The 18,505-nt window shown below is 39.7% G+C and overlaps 1 protein-coding gene across 3 annotated transcripts in view; it reads left to right on the top strand.

Annotated features, from left to right (window-relative positions):
* The window catches only part of CDKL5 (cyclin dependent kinase like 5), a 215,800-nt gene that overhangs the window by 183,714 nt on the left and 13,581 nt on the right, over window positions 1–18,505 (top strand). The window contains exons 13-18 of one of the 3 annotated variants that reach the window (XM_055338179.1): window positions 746–847; window positions 1,139–1,244; window positions 3,940–4,063; window positions 11,133–11,232; window positions 14,922–15,044; window positions 16,189–16,308. In XM_055338179.1, coding sequence (XP_055194154.1) covers window positions 746–847; window positions 1,139–1,244; window positions 3,940–4,063; window positions 11,133–11,232; window positions 14,922–15,044; window positions 16,189–16,308 — 675 coding nt within the window. Of the gene's footprint in view, window positions 1–745; window positions 848–1,138; window positions 1,245–3,939; window positions 4,064–11,132; window positions 11,233–14,921; window positions 16,309–18,505 lie in introns of those variants that run through there. The other 2 variants (XM_055338180.1, XM_055338181.1) reach the window with 2 other exon arrangements.

Genomic DNA, 18,505 nt, shown 5'->3' on the forward strand with positions numbered 1-18,505 from the left:
GTTCCTTAATCCTGTTTTCCTCGAGGGTATGAAGTGCTTCTTTTCCCTTCAATGAACACCATTGTGGACCAAGGCTGCTCTTAGCTTGTGTCTCAATTCCTTGAGGGAAATAGGCAGTGTCGCCTGAGATGTATGCTGTCCTGATCATGGTTAAGAAAATTACATGAAATACAAGTACTGTTATCCTAGAGAAGATTAAGAAAACTTAAGTACATATAATTACAGTAGTTAGGAAATGTTAAGACAAATGATTAGGAATACTGATTCTCTTCCATGATATATCCAAAGAACATTTGATTTCATCTGGATCTGCCATTTAAGTTCTTAATGAAAAATAATTTTGGATCTCCATAGTTCTTTTTGGAAAAATCTGCTAGAGAAATTTTGGATTAACTAATAGAATCTAATTAGAGTGCTACACAGAACCATGACTATCTAGATATTAGGAAGATAATTTTCTTTGTTTTTAATAATTAATTGAACTATTTTCAGCTTAATTCTTTCCCTGCTTGCCTTAACTTTAATGAGAATTTCACTTTCCATCTGTGTGACATTTGTTTGAATTATTTTACATTCATCAGATGATTCACTCTTTTATGGGACAATTTGTATTTTAGCCAACTAACATTTTTTATTTTAGCTGGTGAAGGTACTAATTATGCCAAATAAAGCCCATGGTGATTTAGGTGATTTTCATCCCTAGGAACAGGACACTCTTATAAATCCTTTTAAATTTGACTTTCAGCCTGGAGAACAGCTCCCTCCAGAGATGACTGTGGCTCGATCTTCTGTTAAAGAATCTTCCAGAGAGGGCACCTCTTCGTTCCATGCAAGGCAGAAGTCTGAGGTCTGAATTCTCTACAAGTTGCTAACTTTTATGATAAAACTTGTTTGTAAAGAGTGGTCATGTGACATTATTACAGCCTATCTTTTAAAATTTCTTCATACCCAGTCTCCCACAAATAACAAACTGGCTCACATTTAAAATGTTAAGTAGTTTTCCTCATGCCATAATTCTGAATTTTCTCTCTAAAAGATCCTGGAGTAAATTCTAGATCAGTTAGGTACTATTCTAAGTTCATAAGCCACCTCATCACCACTCTATTGTAACTTTTTATAAACCTCTTTCTTGTCTCAGGGTGGAGCATATCATGACCCTCACTCTGATGATGGTGCCGCCCCCAAAGAAAATCGGCACCTGTACAATGACCCTGTTCCAAGGAGAGTTGGCAGTTTCTACCGAGGTAAGCCCAGCTCTGAGCACCCACCAGGGTCCTTTCTACCTTCCCCTTCCCTGCACCTCCAGCCCATGCCCTCTACTACACTTGACTTGAGGTCAGCGCCATCCTTGTCTGTGCTGTCGCCTTCCAATACCTTTCCCTGCTTCGGGTTCAGGCCCTCATGGCTTCTGACTTAAGTTCTTTGAGTAGCCTCCCAGCTGATCTCCCTATCTCCCAAAATTGCTATCACATCAGTCTCTGGAATGATCCATCTGAAGCTGTGTCCTGGCCATACCACTCATTCATTCAGTTAAGTCCTAAAATATTTATTGAGGTCACCTGTATGCCTGGCACTGTTCTAGCTTAGAACATGTCCATGAATGAGACAGCCAGAGGTCTCCACCTTCACAGAGCTCACATTCTCACAAGGAGAGAACTACACTAAATGTAATAATAATGTAGAACAGTAAAAGATAATAAATGCTACAGGGCAAAAATAGAGCAAGGCAACCCACCACCTGCCCCCAGTCCTCTCTCACCTGCTGATGGCCCTCCAGTGGTTTCCCATTGCCATCACAACAAGATCTAGATTCCTTAAGATGACTTTCCAGATATCCCATGCCCTGGCCCTTGCCATCCTCTCCAGCTGCTGCTCCTCCCACCTGAAACACATTCCCCCCATTACTTGGATAGCTTATTTTTGTCCCATGTAAGGCTCTAGTTTGAAATCCTCCGCAGTACGATGTCTTCCCTTTCCACCCAGACAAAGTGAAACATTTTCTTCTCTGCTCTATCCATGGTTCCTTGTCTAGGCCTCTAACATGACAGACTTGATTCTCGGTCTTCATTTCTCTCTCACAAGGTTGCAAGGCCCTTTATCATATTTTCCTCTCTTACCCTCATTGACTAGCACACTGTCTGACAGTTTCATAAATATTTGTTGATTGGATGAAAGAGTATCTTCAAGTATACTTGCATAGCCTGAAAAATGTGCTTCGATGATTAACTGACAGCTGAAACAGAGGCTTTGGAGGCTGTATGGATTTAGGAGATGTTGACAGAAAAAGGCATCCCCTTTGAAGAGCTATGTAGCAATAGAATGAATGAGAGCCCCTCCAGAGCTCTAGCCCCTGTGGGGTGACTAACAGCAAGCCCACCAGAGTAGGGGCAAGGTTCTGGGTTTCCAAAGGCTTAGCTTCTCAAGGCCTCCTAAGAGTCATCATGACCTTCTACAGTTGCCCTCACCCACATCATTTGGCTTTTTACTATTCTGTTGATTTGGGGGGACAGCTGGAAGGGACAGGAATTGGGGTAGAACATGGACAGTTGCTTGGTCATTTTAACTAAGAACTTGAGGCTAAATAAATGTATAGAAGTGTTATTTAGGACTAAATGTGTATTGAATTAGGCTACTTGTTTCCTCCTAGCCCCCCATTTGGAAAAAGTATAGGGCATTGAATATGCCATTTAATGCATTCTGTTTTTCCTCCTGCTGTGGTTACTTTAGAATCTTAAGGGGCTAAAATTTTAATCCAGATTAAAGTTAATTAAAATATTGTGTACATGAGCAAATGCCTTTTTTTCTGTTACTATAAGTTTTACTTCCAAAATGGACCATACCTGTGTTATTTCTATATCCACACAGGTCTGGAGCATATACTTTAATATAAAATGTTAACAAAGTTTTGATTAATTAGGAGTGACAGTTTTATTTTGATTGCAAGTGAATTAAATTGGTTCATATCAGCAAAGCCCCTCATTTGTCTTCCTCATAATTCACTTCAAGATTTGGCAGGTAGAACATTTTTATTTTAGAAAGTCCAGAAATAGAAGGAAGAGACTTAACTAGGTGAAACATCTGGAGATATCTGTCATTTCAGTGATTCTACTAAATCTAACTGGATGAAGATTTAGTGGTAACATTGAAATGACAGATGTTTCCAGAATACTTCCTGTTATTAGTCCTACTGGTTTCACCTGAGTCAGGTGAAATGGTGTCATTTATCTTGATATTCAGCCTGTATATTCCTTTGTGATGAAATTTGCAATATATTTTGATTTATGATCAAGCTTAAAAACTTAGAGAAAAAGATGGTAACAGCCTCCCTCCATCCCACTCCCAACAAAGGGCAGAAAAGTACCCACATATGTTGTGGCTTGTCTTTCTCTTCATTCCTGGGTTGAGAACTTAGAGAAAAATAGTATTTTTGCAAATAACTGAATTTCTTTGGAATTTAGTTTAAAAAAAAATACAAAATTGACTCTGCCTCCCAAGTGTAAGGCTTAAAGCACAGTTAGTATACTGTACCACATATATTGTTAAGAGTCACTTCAGACTAAGAATAGATTTTGCATAGTTGGATCTATGATGTAGGAAAGCCTCAATTTCAAAGAATGTCAAAAACAGTGAGAGGAGGCTGTCCTATTCATACTTTTAAATATCCTGCAATCTTCATTTAAGCAGCTGACAAGTCAATTTATGTTTCGAATGTATATTGCCTGATGTTAACTTATCCTTGCAAACTAATGTTGTAATCACTGGGGGGATGGATAATGTTCCCTGGAATGCCTCCATCCTCAGAAAACACAAAAGGTATATAAAGGAGAAGGGGGGTTTTGACTTACTTGTTTGATTTGTGTGAGAGAGAATGCAGTTGAATAAGTTAAGAACTGCTTTGCCCAAAAAAGTCCATCAGTGACTGAGTTTTTTGTTATTCAGTGCCATCTCCTCGTCCAGACAATTCTTTCCATGAAAATAATGTATCAACCAGAGTTTCTTCCCTACCATCAGAGAGCAGTTCCGGAACTAACCACTCAAAAAGACAACCAGCATTCGATCCATGGTGGGTATTTTGATTTGTTTTTACTCTCCTTTTTTCTAATTGTAGATTTGAGATTTCAAAGAATTCTGGATACACTTTTTAGCTTGCTTGCTTTCTCAAGAGAGATTGTTTGAGTAGGAGACTGTGTTTTATCATTACTTGTAATGTTTTCTTTCAAGTTCAGCATTTATATTAAATATCACGTAAAAGAAGAAAAAAATCTGCTTGGTCACTAAATGCCTCACGTATCTTCCATTGTGTACTTCTGATAGGAATGCTATCTTTCAAAAAAAAAAAAAAAAGGAATGCTATCTTTCACTATCTCTTTTGTTGCTATTGTATCACAGAGCATGCATGTTGCTTAGCACTTCCTATGCCAGGCTCACTTGGTTCTCAGCCTTTGGGGTGGGAGCAGCTCCCCTTCCACAGACAAGAAAGCTGCAGCCTCAAAATGAGAAAGTGCTTGCCTGGGCAGCCCTTAGCAGAGAGGAGAGGGGAGCCAAGATCTAGCCCCCCACGGGGTCTGACTAGAAAGCTTGCAGTTTTGACCTCTGTGCCACCTGACTTGCATTCAGGGTGGAAGGAAAGAAATGGAGAAACACCCTTTACGCTACCACAAAAAAGCCTAATGGTAGTCACAGGCTAAAATGATGTGCTGGCTCTGCTTATCCTTTTATCTCTTTGTGTCATGTGTAGTAAAAATTTAGGGAGAGTTGTATCATGTATTAAGTCTTGTCAGCAGATCTGCCTGGGGATTAAGGACCTTTTAAAAAACTAATAATAATGTAGACTGTCTACTCTCAGCTGCCCAAAGAGACTGCCCAGAATCTAGATGTGAGTGGTGTTTATGTGTACTTCATAAAACTACTAAGTTCTCTACTCAGAATAAAATGGTGCATCCCTGTAACATTGCAAATTTAGAATAGGGCCATTCTGTCAGATTTCCAGCTCTGGTGTTTATTGCCCAAAGTCACAGAAGTGTCTTGAGTCCCTCAGTACTCCTGACCCTGTGTGCTTATGCAGTTTTCACCCTGTTGGCAGGGTTGGATCAAGGTTTTAGTACTACTGCGCCCTATGGTAAAAATAACTTAGTTATTTTTAAAACACTAACAAAGACAATGTTTTTAAAGTTGTAAAGATTTTTATAAGCACAGTTTCCACCCATATGTACTAAATGAGAGTTTTAACATTAGTGCCTGAGAGGTTGGACTCAGGAAAGAGGACATCTTGATTAACGTCACCTTCTGTCCGTGTGACTTTAACCTCTGTCCCTCAGTTTCCTCATCTGTAAAAATAGGCCTAAGGATCCTACCTCCCTCACAGGATTCATGTGATCATTAAATGAAGGAAAACAACAAAAGCACCCAAAGCAGTGCCTGGCACGCAGTGACTTGTTACTGTTAGCTGCAGTAGTGTTTTACCACGGATGTCCTCTAGCTTCAGTATGACTTGTCAAGTGTCTCCCCTCCACTTGCTTTGCTGAGAAACTTCAGTGCATTCTTTTTCCATGTGACTGGAGACCAGTCCCCCCATACATTAATCTGGGGGCACAAGCACAACTGGCAGTTACCCTCTTTGATAGTTTTTAAGTGAGCCTTTGACAAGCCATGAGGATAGTGTCTCAGTTGTATAGAAAAAAATTGTTTGTTTTTTTTTCTTGGACGTTGCATAATGGAGTGGTAATGTTTAAAAGAGAATTAATTGGTTACGGATTAACATCGTTCTATCACAATTAGGTCAGATCAAAATTAGTATCTTTTTAAAAAAAAATTTTTTTAGCAAAACAAGTCCTTAGCATAGAACTTAAGATTGATTGATTGATTGATTGATTGATTGATTTAAAGCTTATTACTCTGTTGCCAGATCCTCCAGTTGGGCCTTCTGGAAGGGCTAGCACACGGGGTGGCCCAAGGGTAGAGGTTAGGCTCCTTTTTGACCTCTCACCACCCTTGTCAGGTCTGGCCTTTGGGCATCTCCAAGAGGGAGGGACCCAGGGACTGGGTAGGGGTCTCTCCCTGGATCTCTACCAGGCAGATGGGGATGGTCCCAGACAAATGTTAATCACTTGGTGACTTGGGTTCCTTTGGACATCTCTCCCCACCTTTTTTTTTATTTCTTTTCTTTTCTTTTTTTTTTTTTGTAAGCTCTATACCCACTCTGGGGCCTTTTTAAGTAAGCTTTACATTCAGCTTACGACCACAAGATCAAGAGTTGTATGCTTTTCCAGCTGAACCAGCCAGGCTCCCTATCCTACCTCTTCTTCTTTTATTTTTCCTTCCTCCTACCTCTTCTGTAATCCACCCACCCATCACAGAGTGTCTAGAGGGCACTGCCAGACCAGGGGGCCTGGACCAGGTTCTAATCCCCCCACAAAGGGCAGGCAAGTCACTGCATATCAGGTCTTGGGCCTGTATCCTCACCATTGTTCTGTCCAGCCACCCCATCACTTCCCTCAGGGGCAGGGAAACTGGGAGAAGTGAGGTGCCCCTATCCCCGAAGTGAAGAGCCAGATGACTGGTAGTCTGACTCTAAAACTGTCCCTCCTCACTCTGAGCCCTAAGTTTCATCTGCAAAGAAAGGGTTGTGGGCCACCTTTGGAGCATCACATTCCATTCTAGGGCATTGTGAGGAAACTGCCCCCTGAGGAAGGGGGCCCAGAGAGGCCTTGGGGGCAGACCTATCCAAATGTGGGATAAATAGTATTAGAAACATATTGTTTCTGTCTTTTCGATAGTCAGTTTGAGTAGAGCTTGTTTAGACCAGATATATATAGAAACCGGAAAACAGTTGTGTTTTTTTTAAAAAAGAATTAAAGGCATAATTGGGGCGTTGAACTTCAGACTTTAGACAAGCCTCCGTCAAGTCATCCCTACTGTGATATTGCTGTTAGGAAGCTTTTGAGAGGGTTTCAGAATTACCGCTTTGAATTGCAGTATTCTTTTGTCCCCACTGCCCCCCATGTTAATGCTGCTATGATACTTCTCCTTTGAGCATCACATCTAACCTAGTCTAAGTCATTTAATGAGTTTGACTTATCTTGATTTTTTTTTCTTGAACAAGAGACCACATTGGTTCACCATATTGTGTATATTTGAGAGAAATGCAGCTTGATAATTTTAAAAAATGTGAATGGCCTTGCTGTGGTAACATAGTGAATCACTGTTCCTAAATTATCACTTGCCTAAGGGCAGTCTCTTTCTCCTTGATAATGGTACTTCCCCATTTCTTTTGGGAAGAGACTATTTCTGCAGTGTATATGTTTCTTGGAAAGATCAAGTTCCTATAGCACATTTTTAAAGTGATAGATATTGTAGTATAATATCCAGAGTCGTTATTCTGGCCATCTCAGCTATCCAGAATCCAGTTAAGAACTGGGAGATGAGCCAGACTATCTCAGAACAAAAAATAAAAAAAAAAGCAGAGTTAATGCAGTCAGATTCATCTTTACTAATAGGAAAATACCTCCACCCTCCCTATAAGCCTGTTTTCTCTTCTCTTTTCTTTTCTTTTCTTTTCTTTTTTTTTTTTTTTGAAGATTTTATTTATTTATTTATTTATGAGAGAGAGAGAGAGAGATGGAGAATGTGCCTGCACAAGTGGGGAGAAGGGTGGAGGCAAGGTTTGCGGGGCTGCAGAGGGAGAGAGAATCTCTAGCAGACTCTGCTGAGCATGGAGCCCAATGCGGGGCTCAATCTCATGACCCTGAGATTATGACCTGAGCAGAAATCAAGATTTGGGTGCTCAACTGACTAAACCACCCAGGCACCCTAAGCCTGTTAACTCTTAGGCACAGTTTTAGCAGTTAGCACTGAGGTTTTCAGGCAAGAAGTAATCCCAAATAACAGTACAGTGTGAAGAGGGAACAAGATCCCAACGAATGGCCAGGGAGAGGAGAGGGTATTTGTGCCTTTCTCAGGCTCCCATTGGGAATATCATTTATAGTCCTCATGGTTTCATATGTAGAATAGATATCCATATAGCATATAGATTTATAAAACAGGCTGCTCTTAGTTTGCTTAAAAAGACAAAATATATACGTTTGGAAAGACAGCTGTCAAGTTTGGGTTTAAAAGTGATTTTATACAGTAAACCAAATTAATTAGAAATTCCAGTAATTAATGTAAGCAAAAGATTGCTATCACTGCTCGCACAGTCCCAGGCTTTTTCTTCTGGTTAAGTTATGAATATATTGGCATCCATTATTGCTTGCCATCGTAACTTGCAAAATTGTTCACTGATTATTTTCTTCTCAGACATCAGCTGACTACTTTAGTCCTGTGGCCAGGGGAGGGGAGGTAGCAGGGAAAGTGTCACACTGCTATACTCAAGCACTGGATGTCTGACCCTCTGTCAAACCTTTGGGCATCTTGCCTTGAGTCTGTGAGCAGCTTGAGGTCACACTCCTTGTTTTATTTTTCTCTCTAGACCCGATACCTAACACTGGCTTATTACCACATACACAGTACTACATAAATGTTGGTCGGCTTTGATTCCATCAACTTTATTCCTTCCTTTTTTAGGGGAGTCTTTGGAAATCTCTCTTTCCTCTTGACCCCTTATAAAAGGAGTTATGTTATGAAGATGTCAGAGTAGGGGGAGATTGCTACCCCCACCCCAGCTGTTTGATCAGACCTGGATAATGTGCCAGGTGACTAGCTGGGTGGGCCTTCTCAGAGGTCCCGTACCTGAGATGGATGTGATCACCCACTTGACCTTCTCTTGTGCTGCTCCTTTTGGACCTGTCTGTTGCCTATACCAGGTAGAATCATAAGGTCCAGACTTGACAAATGAGGTAAGTTATGGTATAATATTGGTCATAACTGATCAAGTTTCTGTCTTCATCCTTTTGTACAACACACAGCTTTTTAGGAGCCTATGTTCCAAGTGGCTTCTCTCTGTCTCTACCTCTCTCTGTGTCTATCTTCCAGGCTTTTTCCCTCTGTTTCTCTAACTTTCTGTATGTGTATGTTTCCATGTAGCTTCTCCTCTCTCTCCCACTTGTACTCTTTTTCTTTCTCCTTGGCTTCCTTTTTGTATCTTTTGTGATACATGCTTGCTCACACTTTACTCCTAGCTTTCATCCTTTTAGTTCAGGGTAATTTATTTCCTTTTTTTTTAGTCTCTCGGATCTTTGGCCTGCCTGAATCTTGGCCCCATCACCTCTGTTCAGTCTCAGTCTGAAGATGTTTTCCTCATCATTCCTCCTTCCCTTGGGCTCTAGTTTATCTAGTATCTCTGAAAAGACCCTGCAGAGGGTCTCTGATTCGTCTTCCCTGCATTTTGTGCTCATAAGGGACTACAAACACTGGGCTTTTTCTCCTGTTGCTGTTTATTGTTCATTACCCTTCTCACTGGCCCCGTCACTTTCATTTTATTGGATAGAGACTCTACTTCCCATCTCAGATCTCTTCCTCCTAGGACTAGTGTCTCAGGCCTTCTCTTGCCCTCACACCAGCATTAACATTCTTAAAGTAATGTCCATTCCCATCCTGATCTTGCAGTCATGACCAACGCCTTCCCCTTAAAAGATTTTCCAGATTGGCAGAAAGCACTTTTACTACTGACCCTCGGCAGGCTTGGAGATTTTGTTAGACTTACATTCTGATCAGTAAAAAAGAACTTGTGCCTGTTAATCTGAACGCTTTGATGTGCTTCTAGGTTAGGTGCAGACCCCATTATGGAAGGACATAAGCTATATCATAAGCAAATAGTTCTTTAACTTCTGGAAGTTATAGGATATTAAAAATAGTATTGCTGATTGGTCTGGATGCTATGTGAGGTTCCTTTCAATTCTGAGAGTTGTGCTTTTGTGATTCTAGCAAACTACACTGTTTTATTGTGTTCCTTAGAACTGAACTTTTCATTATTCCATTCTTACCTATTCCATCATACCTGAAGTTTTCTAGCTTTCAAAATTGTAAATGTATCATTCTGAGTTCTAATGCTAGCTATTTTTATTGGTTGTGTTGTATTATGACACTTTCACTTCAGAACTTGGAACTCTCTCAATTATGTTTAAAATTGCAGGTCCTAATGAGTTTCAGGAACACTTGGGCCCACCGTACATCTTTTTACTTCCTTGGTATTCTTATTTAACTTTTAGGCTAAACACTTAAGAAGAAATGATCATTGCTCCTTCAGAGTCATGTTTTCCTGATCTCTTCCTTTGGTGTCTTAGATCTTGAGTTTTTGGTTTTTCAAATGAATTTTCTGTGGTTGTACAACCTTTTTTATTATATCTGTAGTACAAGAATAACACCAGTTGGGCTGCATTTTAAAGACTGTAAATTAATGTAATGCAGGACCTCTGTTAACATACAAGTCAGCAACTTATTAGGGCCAAGGTGTCCTGTTTGCTGTCTATTAATACCTCCTATTTGTGTTAAAATACCCGGTGGTGTCAGTGTGGTTTGAAACTTAATGTTGTCAGTATTTTCAGTTAGCAGCTTTTTTTCCAAGAGTGTTTGTATTAAAGCATTCATCTTGTCTACGTTTTTTCTTACCTGATCTATTTTTCAATTTAGTTTCAATAAATGGGTATAAGGTTTTTTATAAAGGAATTTTCCAGTTTGAGGTAATTTTTACTTTTATTTACAATGCTTTTGTAGTATCATTGGTTTTTTGGTTTTTGGTTTTGTTTTTTTATGTTCAGTATCTTGGCAAGCCCGTAATAATGAACTTGTCGAGCTGACTTTAGAAAGGTAAATAGAAAAATGAAGATATTGAAAATGTTTCAGCTATTTCCCTTGGAGAGTTATGCAAAAGGCATCCTTTAAACTATGCTTTTCAGACTCTCAAATTTTGAGATTTTCAACAGCATGAAAATGGTCCTGCAGCCCAGTTACCAGATCATTTGTAATAACGCTCAAATTGCCAGTTCAAATGTATCTCTGCCAAAGGCTAATCATTAACCATGGTTGATTAGATTCAGTTCCTCCTGTGCTTTTATAAAGGCTTTTTACCTATGTACTTGATTTTTCATGGCTGTTTGAATCTGGTTTCATGCATTTTTTAGGCTTCATTGTATTTGTCATATAATGGCAGGAGAATGATTGAAAGATCAATATGATAAAAATGTCTTCCCATTTAGGAAAAGTCCTGAAAACATTAGTCATTCCGAACAACTCAAGGAAAAGGAGAAACAAGGTTTTTTCAGGTCAATGAAAAAGAAAAAGAAGAAATCTCAAACAGTAAGTAGACGGCTACTTTCTATATACAGTGGCAAACGAGTCTGTATTAGTCTGTGGGTATTTTACATTTTGTACATGGCAATGAAAGTGAATTATTTTCTTACTGAGATTTGACATGCATACATTGTATATGTGTCTTTCTAAATTCTATACAACTATTCTCCTCTCACAGAGCCTTTTCTAGATTCCACAGAATCTCCCGAGAATAGAAGAAATTTAATTTGGACAAGAGAGAATACTTTAAACCTCTCTCAATAAACATCCAGTAAATTGTTATTCATGTAAAAACTATGAAGCTGCAGGATTTCTTTTTCTTTGGGGGTTAAGGAAATGTGAAAACTTAGAAAATAGTTTTGGTTTATGCTTAAACCTTGAAATCTATAACTAACCATCATTCATTATTCTTCCCTGGCTGGTTTTCCAGTTGCCATGTTGACAAGTGCATTTCTGGGCTGCATAATCACAGAGAGGAGAATAGTGTTTGACATTTCAGGGTTTGCTTTAGTAGGAAGACATGTTTATCTTGTGACTGAACTGTGAAATGGAACGAGTCTTATCTCCTGGGAGCCCTCTGCCTGAACCAAGGTTTGGCTCCATGGAACCGTGCACATCACATCACTGAACCACCCGAGCAAGGATTCTGCTGGTTAGTGACGTGAGAAAACATGGGGAAGCCAGGCCTCTAGGCCAGCAGGAGCTTCTTCACCCACGTGAGGCCTGCTTCCCTCTTTGCTTTATGGTACTTTCAAGAACAGACTGTTGAGTCAGCTATTTTAAACGCTTTTGTTTTTATTTGTACTTCTACATGATTGACTCTCATTTATTTAAAAAGGAAAAAAGAAAAAAAAAAGGAAAAAAGATAAAGACCTTCCTAGATTACCTTTCTAGATAATTCTTTCACTTGCATATTTGTTAAATTGATGTATTTCATTATAGAAAAATTGAGAAAAGTGATCATTTCTAATCTTATCACCCTGTCACACTGATCTTATGACCCTGTTATAACTAGCATTAGGATTTTTGTATATTTTCTCCTAGCTTTTTAGCCTATGCATATGTTTGTGGAAAGAAGGTAGTTTTTTTAGTTTGTTTTAAATAATAATAATCCTAGTAGTACAGTTTTGTTTCTGACTTTCAATAATATATCTGTCAATCACACACATAATATATATGTTATCTTCATTTTAATGTCTGCATAATATTTCCTGAGACATTCATGTTTAAAAAAAAAGACTGCCTAAATCTCTAACTGAAATTCACTTAAAGCAAAATGTCAACTCAAAATGCCACTCAATCAAATATTGCTACATTTGTTATTTAGACTGGATGAACAGATCTGATTTATTTAAAGTGAAAAAGCGTAAAATATTTCACATGCCAGTACAATAAAGCTTTTATCATTTTCTGTAGAACATATTTATCCATCATGAACATTGAACATAGACTACCTCTCCTAACCACTGTTATTTTTATTTTGAGGTTTTTGTTCTTAACCTCAGGTCCACTAACCTAACCTACTGTGCGGTAGTTAAGTAGAAGAAAGTAGCAGGAACTAAGGAATTAAGATGTTTTATGTGTAGATTTGGCTTTTGATGCCTGTCTGTGTTAGACTAACGTTAAACTTAAAGCCCCTGGCTCACCATGGCCTGAGTTGAATGTTTACATGTTGACTGCTCTGTGATTCAGGATCTGGTTCAAATTTTAGATTTTTAAATATTATCAGTTAGAGTAAATAGAATAATTATTTTCTAACATCCTCTCCACTCAAACTGTTTTAAAAGATTTTTATACATTTCATTTTCGATATGTTAAAGGAACTGTAAAATATCTCCACATCAGCCACAATGGTTTTTTCCAAATCAAAAGTTGTTTGTGCCTCTGCATTTTTTAATTAAAAGAATTTTTTTGAGAGAGGGAGGGAGGCACACAGGGAGAGAGAGAATCCCAAGCAGCCTCAACACCCAGCGCAGAGCCCAAAGTGGGGCTTGATCTCACAACCCTGAGATCATGACCTAAGCCAAAATCAAGTCAGGTGCCCGACCGACTAAGCCACCCAGGCGTCCCAGGAAAAAAAAAAAAAAAAAAAAACATTTTAAAGACTGGTATCTAGAGTAAGATTTCCAAAGAGCTCTCTATATTCTGTCGAACTTCAGGCTCCTAAGCCTGGCATCACGTTAACTCTGTTTCCTTAAAGTGAGCACTGAAGCAGAATTAAAGTCAGCTCCACCCCCCCCCCCAACTTTCTAGAACTCAGCAAAAGGAAACTAGGTAAACCAACTTTGAAAGTTTTAAAAGCTTTGTGGCCTTTGCTTAAAACTCAAAAAAAAAAAAAAAAAAAGAAAAAGAAAGAAAAGAGGAAAAAAAAAAAGAGATGTGGTGCCTAAAAGAAAAGGATATTTTTAAACCTCAGCGGGTCCTAAATCCAGTTTAACACCTTTATTTCACTGATAGAAGACTGCCCAGGCAAGTTGTGACCTGCCTGAAGTCGCATAATCAGGAGAACCAGAGGTGGGTTCTCCTAAATAGCAGGCCCAGGCTCAGTCCCTGCTACAGGCCCATCTCTGGTGGAGAGCCTCTGGCCACCGATTCCTGGGCACTCTCTTAGGGCCTCTTTAGCCACGTATTACTCTTCCCTGGGATCCTGTCATGGGAACAGAAACCTTCAATTGGCTATCTTACTTGAATGTCTTCATACAAGGTGATCTGAATGCCTTCATATATATATTCTAGTTCTCTAACAATTGAGCTATCCAAAAAAGGGAAAAGTGATGCCAAAAAATAATTCTGTATTGTAAAGGTGCCTGCTTTGACTCAAGCAAATCTGGAAGCCGCCTTGGGAAATCTGGCTTCAGTTCCATATCCAGAGTTACATAAGCCCCAAGAGCATATGGTGACTTTGCCAACTTGGTAATTGTACCCTAGTTAGTTAGTATCTCAATTGGTAATCATGCGTCAATTTAAAGATTGAACTGTTTTTTTTTTTTCACTTTGAAAACCTGTATTCCTAATTGTGCTACATATTTTCCATGGGGTAAATATTTCTTTAACAGCATAGAACCAGACCGTTTCTTTGATGGTACAGTCCTGCAACAGTGATATTACCTCTTCCAAGTGATGTTTTCCGGTTCAAGAGTTGACCATGTTCAAAAGGGTTCGCAGTATCTTCTCCACCCCCCGCCCATAGGCAAATCACATGGTCAGTTATTTAATTGCTAAAGTCCTCTCTCGCAATTAGGAAAAGATTAAAGTTCACCAGTAGCCCTTTAAACAATTCTTTATAATCGTACTTATGATAATAAATAAATTCTTACATGTTTTGTAAGCTCAGTGTGACTAGATGTGTGTAGGTTTCTAGACATTCCTATTATAGGTAAGGCTCATGACTACATGTTCTTTATATATACTGAAGTTTTTGCAGGTTTTGAATTTACTTTGTTGGCATCTTCATGTCCAGGTGAGAAATGACACAGAACTCCTCTAGGTGCACACACGGCACAGGGATTCCTTAAGTGACTGTTAACATTGAGCAATATCAGGGCTCCCAAGGGCTAGGAGTTTCAGTAAGAATACCCTTTTTTCTTTTTTTTCTTTCTTTTTCTTTTCTTTCTTTTTCTTTTCTTTTCTTTTTTTTCTTTTTCTTTTTTTTTTTTTTTTTTTTGCAATTAGTTTATTTGTATCTTATATTGCAGACAGATTCCACCAACGGGGAGAATCCAAGCATCAAGAAATCCCTCTTTCCTCTTTTTAATTCAAAGAATCATTTAAAGCATAGTTCTTCTTTGAAAAAGCTTCCTGTAGTCACTCCACCCATGGTACCCATTTTTACGTATGGTAGCCCTGCAAACTGCTCCAGTAAACTTGTTTTACTGATGACAACAGCATGTCTTTTATTTTCATGAGGTCATATTCTCTTTGTGCTAGTTAAGTACCTGAGCCAGTTCCATAAAGTTACTGAAATACCAATTCTTTGCCATTCTGGATTTTGTGAATCAGTTAAGGAAGTTGAAGCATAAAAGGCTACTAAACAAACTAGTGAAAGGCTAGTTTGGGTTGTCTAGTTAGCCACTTGTGGGCAGACGGCATTCATAAAATCTCTTATTTCCTGTAAAGAATTTGATTAACATTTATAATTAACAATGTCTTTTCATTCGGCTCACAAAGTCTGTTAACACTTGGTTGGCAGTTTGTTCTTTGAAACCAAGTTGAATTGACCAAATAGAGTGAGCCGGCAGGCTCTACTTTTCTTAGCCGGTGATTTGCTTTTTCCTTGCCTGGCTCTAGCTTTTGCTGGTCACTTAGTAAAGCCAGAGCTTTTGCTTGGCATTTGGCATTATTCTATGTTCACCAAAATCAGTGAATGGACCAATTGCATTAATCTGGAGTTTGTGGCACAAATTTCCAGCATTTTTATACTACATAATGCTAGACCCAGATTTACTGGGCAATGTCTTGGGAATATGATTCAAACCATACTTTCCCACTTCAGTATCCTTGAAAGCCTGATAGACTTCTTTGGGCGCCACCAAATACAGTGTTTGGATCATTTTCCCAGCAGGAGCAAATTTTTGTTTTATTGAACTGGTTCATAACCTAACTGCAATATGGAATGAGGATACGACAAACAATTTCTGGTTCAGCCCAATTTAACTGCTCTCTCTTACAGCGACTAAAACTAACAGCATGGGAATGCTTTAAGGGTTGAGGTTTTAACAAAGCTGCATGACATCTGCCAATTTTTCCTAATGCAGGGAAAATTATTAAGAGGGCAGCAGAATTTAACTGGCATCACTTGCATTATGAACATTGGGAGAGTTTTGGTTTCTTTTTTTATTGGGGGCGCGGGGTCGAGGTTTGGTTTCCTTTGATGTGCTTTTGTTCTCCTCTTGGTGTGTGGTTGCATATCTTAATTAGGCTTATTGGGGTTCTTATTGAATCCTTCCCTATATTCTCCTCTAGGTGCCCAATTCTGACGGCCCCGATCTTCTAACATTACAGAAAGCCATTCATTCTGCTAGCACTCCGAGCAGCAGACCAAAGGAGTGGCGTCCTGAGAAGATCTCTGATCTACAGACCCAAGTGAGTGGTGCCTGTAACACTCCTAGATTCTAGACTCTGCAGTGACTTACCTCTTTTGAGAGGTGGGCGGGTTTGGGGAATTTAGCCTCTCAGTGTTACAAGGCTGACATCCTCCTCAGAGTATACCATCACTGTGAATAGCAGATGCATCTTGGGAGTCCACGTGAATCTCGTTTCAGTGACTCGTGTCTTAATGAGAAAAAAAAAGTGAGCTTCCATTGGCCTTCACCTAGCCCTGGGTGGAGTAGGGTGTTGGGGGGTCGGTGTTAGATGAAGTGTAAGGGGGATAATTAAGATGTGGTCTCAGCCTGAAAGTACTACATATCTTAGGAGAGAGAGAAAATCTATAAGTAACCGTAATTCATGGTAAAAAGTGAGGCATGCCATAAAATGTACAGGAGGGTGAGAGGAGGAGGAGGTAGTGGGAAGATGAAGATTTTGTTAAATGTGGTATAGCATATGAATTGGGCCTTGAAAAATACAATAACCTTTCTTGAAAGAATAAAATTCTGAAATTGATACTATTTTTGATAGAAAATTGAACAGTTGCATTAGGAACTGTATATTAGACAGTATTGTATAATTGTATTTATCTGCCATAATGGGAAATAAGCAGAAAATGAATCAGTAAATTTTTTCAGGTAACTGAGGTTTATCTCCTTTGGACAACTATTTTGATCGAAAATTTTTTAATATTGCATCTTTACAGTATCCTACAACAAGCACAGTGACATAATCTAACTTGTTTTTTGATCATATTAACATATTTTATAAATCCAGTATTCCTCCATACTGTAGTTTCTGACAATCCTCATGAGCTTCTGAATGAAGCTCTAGGATTGCTTGTATTTATAGATAGATAGATAGATGGCCACAGATTTCTGTAATTTGGAGGAGGAGGATCTATTTTTTTTTAAAGATTTTATTTATTTATTCATGAGAGGCACAGAGAGAGAGAGAGAGAGAGAGAGAGAGGCAGAGATACAGGCAGAGGGAGAAGCAGGTTCCATGCAGGGAGCCTGACGTGGGACTCCATCCCCGGTCTCCAGGATCAGGCCCTGGGCTGAAGGTGACGCTAAACCACTGAGCCACCTGGGCTGCCCAGAAGAGGGTCTATTTTTATAGGTTTGTTGTGTACTTTCTTTAACTGTTACTTAGAGCCACTGACAGGAGTTCTCAAATTTCACTTGTATTTGCCCAACCATTTATATTTTCTACTTCTAATGTAACATAGGCCAAGGGGGAGGGCAGGGGACAGAAAGGGTGTAGAGAACCAGATACCTAAGTTGTTGGGTATGTTTCTGAACCAAAAGCACAAGACTCTGAGTGAGGGCCTCGTCTTCTCTTCCCAGTTTTATAGAAAGAGTATGGGGCTTTAGAACCTTCTTTGTGTAGCCATTTCTTATGCTAAGAAGCACCTTTCAGGCTACTTTATATCTCCAACTGGACCCAAATTTCTGTAATTGCTCAATAGTCACACGTGGTTAGGGCTGTAAAAATCACTAGGAATCTCATTGTGTTATCACACCAGTTTCAGTAAAAAAAACACAACTTTGAGCGCTCATGATGTGTACTGTGCTGTGCCACCTCCCCTGGGGACCACAGAGCTGTCTTGGACAGACTTTGGAATAGCCATAGAGGGTACTTCCCCAGGAGCAATTTCTGCCTGAGTCCATTCTCAAACAATTCCTCTTCGATTTCAATGCTCTTTTCCTGCAAATCTTTTAGTACTCCTTGAGATCATCAACATTTTATTAAAACTTTACCAAGCCCATAGACGCACAGCCTGTAGCCAGAGGTGGCCCTAGGCTAGGGCTACATCCGGAGTGCAGGCTTCCCATCAAGGACCCTAAAATTCAGGGTGCCTTCACATGCCTCTTCTGCTGGTAAGCCTTATCATGCATCAGGCAGAGGAGGGGAGAGCAGTGAACCACCTTTTTACCAGTGGGAAGCCCGTGGTTCAGCAGTCCCCTGAGAAGAGTCACCCAGTGTGGGGTAGGTGGCTACTGGGACTCTCTCTTCTGCCCTGCAGCACAGTCCCCTGCCCAGTGTAGCACCTCTGGGGTCTGGGCCTCCACCACACAGCAGACAAGCATGTTAAGAATCCAGAGCCTCGGGATCCCTAGGTGGCGCAGTGGTTTGGCGCCTGCCTTTGGCCCTGGGCGCGATCCTGGATACCCGGGATCGAATCCCACAT

Source organism: Nyctereutes procyonoides, unplaced genomic scaffold, assembly GCF_905146905.1.
Source record: "Nyctereutes procyonoides isolate TBG_1078 unplaced genomic scaffold, NYPRO_anot_genome, whole genome shotgun sequence".
Lineage (NCBI taxonomy): Eukaryota > Metazoa > Chordata > Mammalia > Carnivora > Canidae > Nyctereutes > Nyctereutes procyonoides.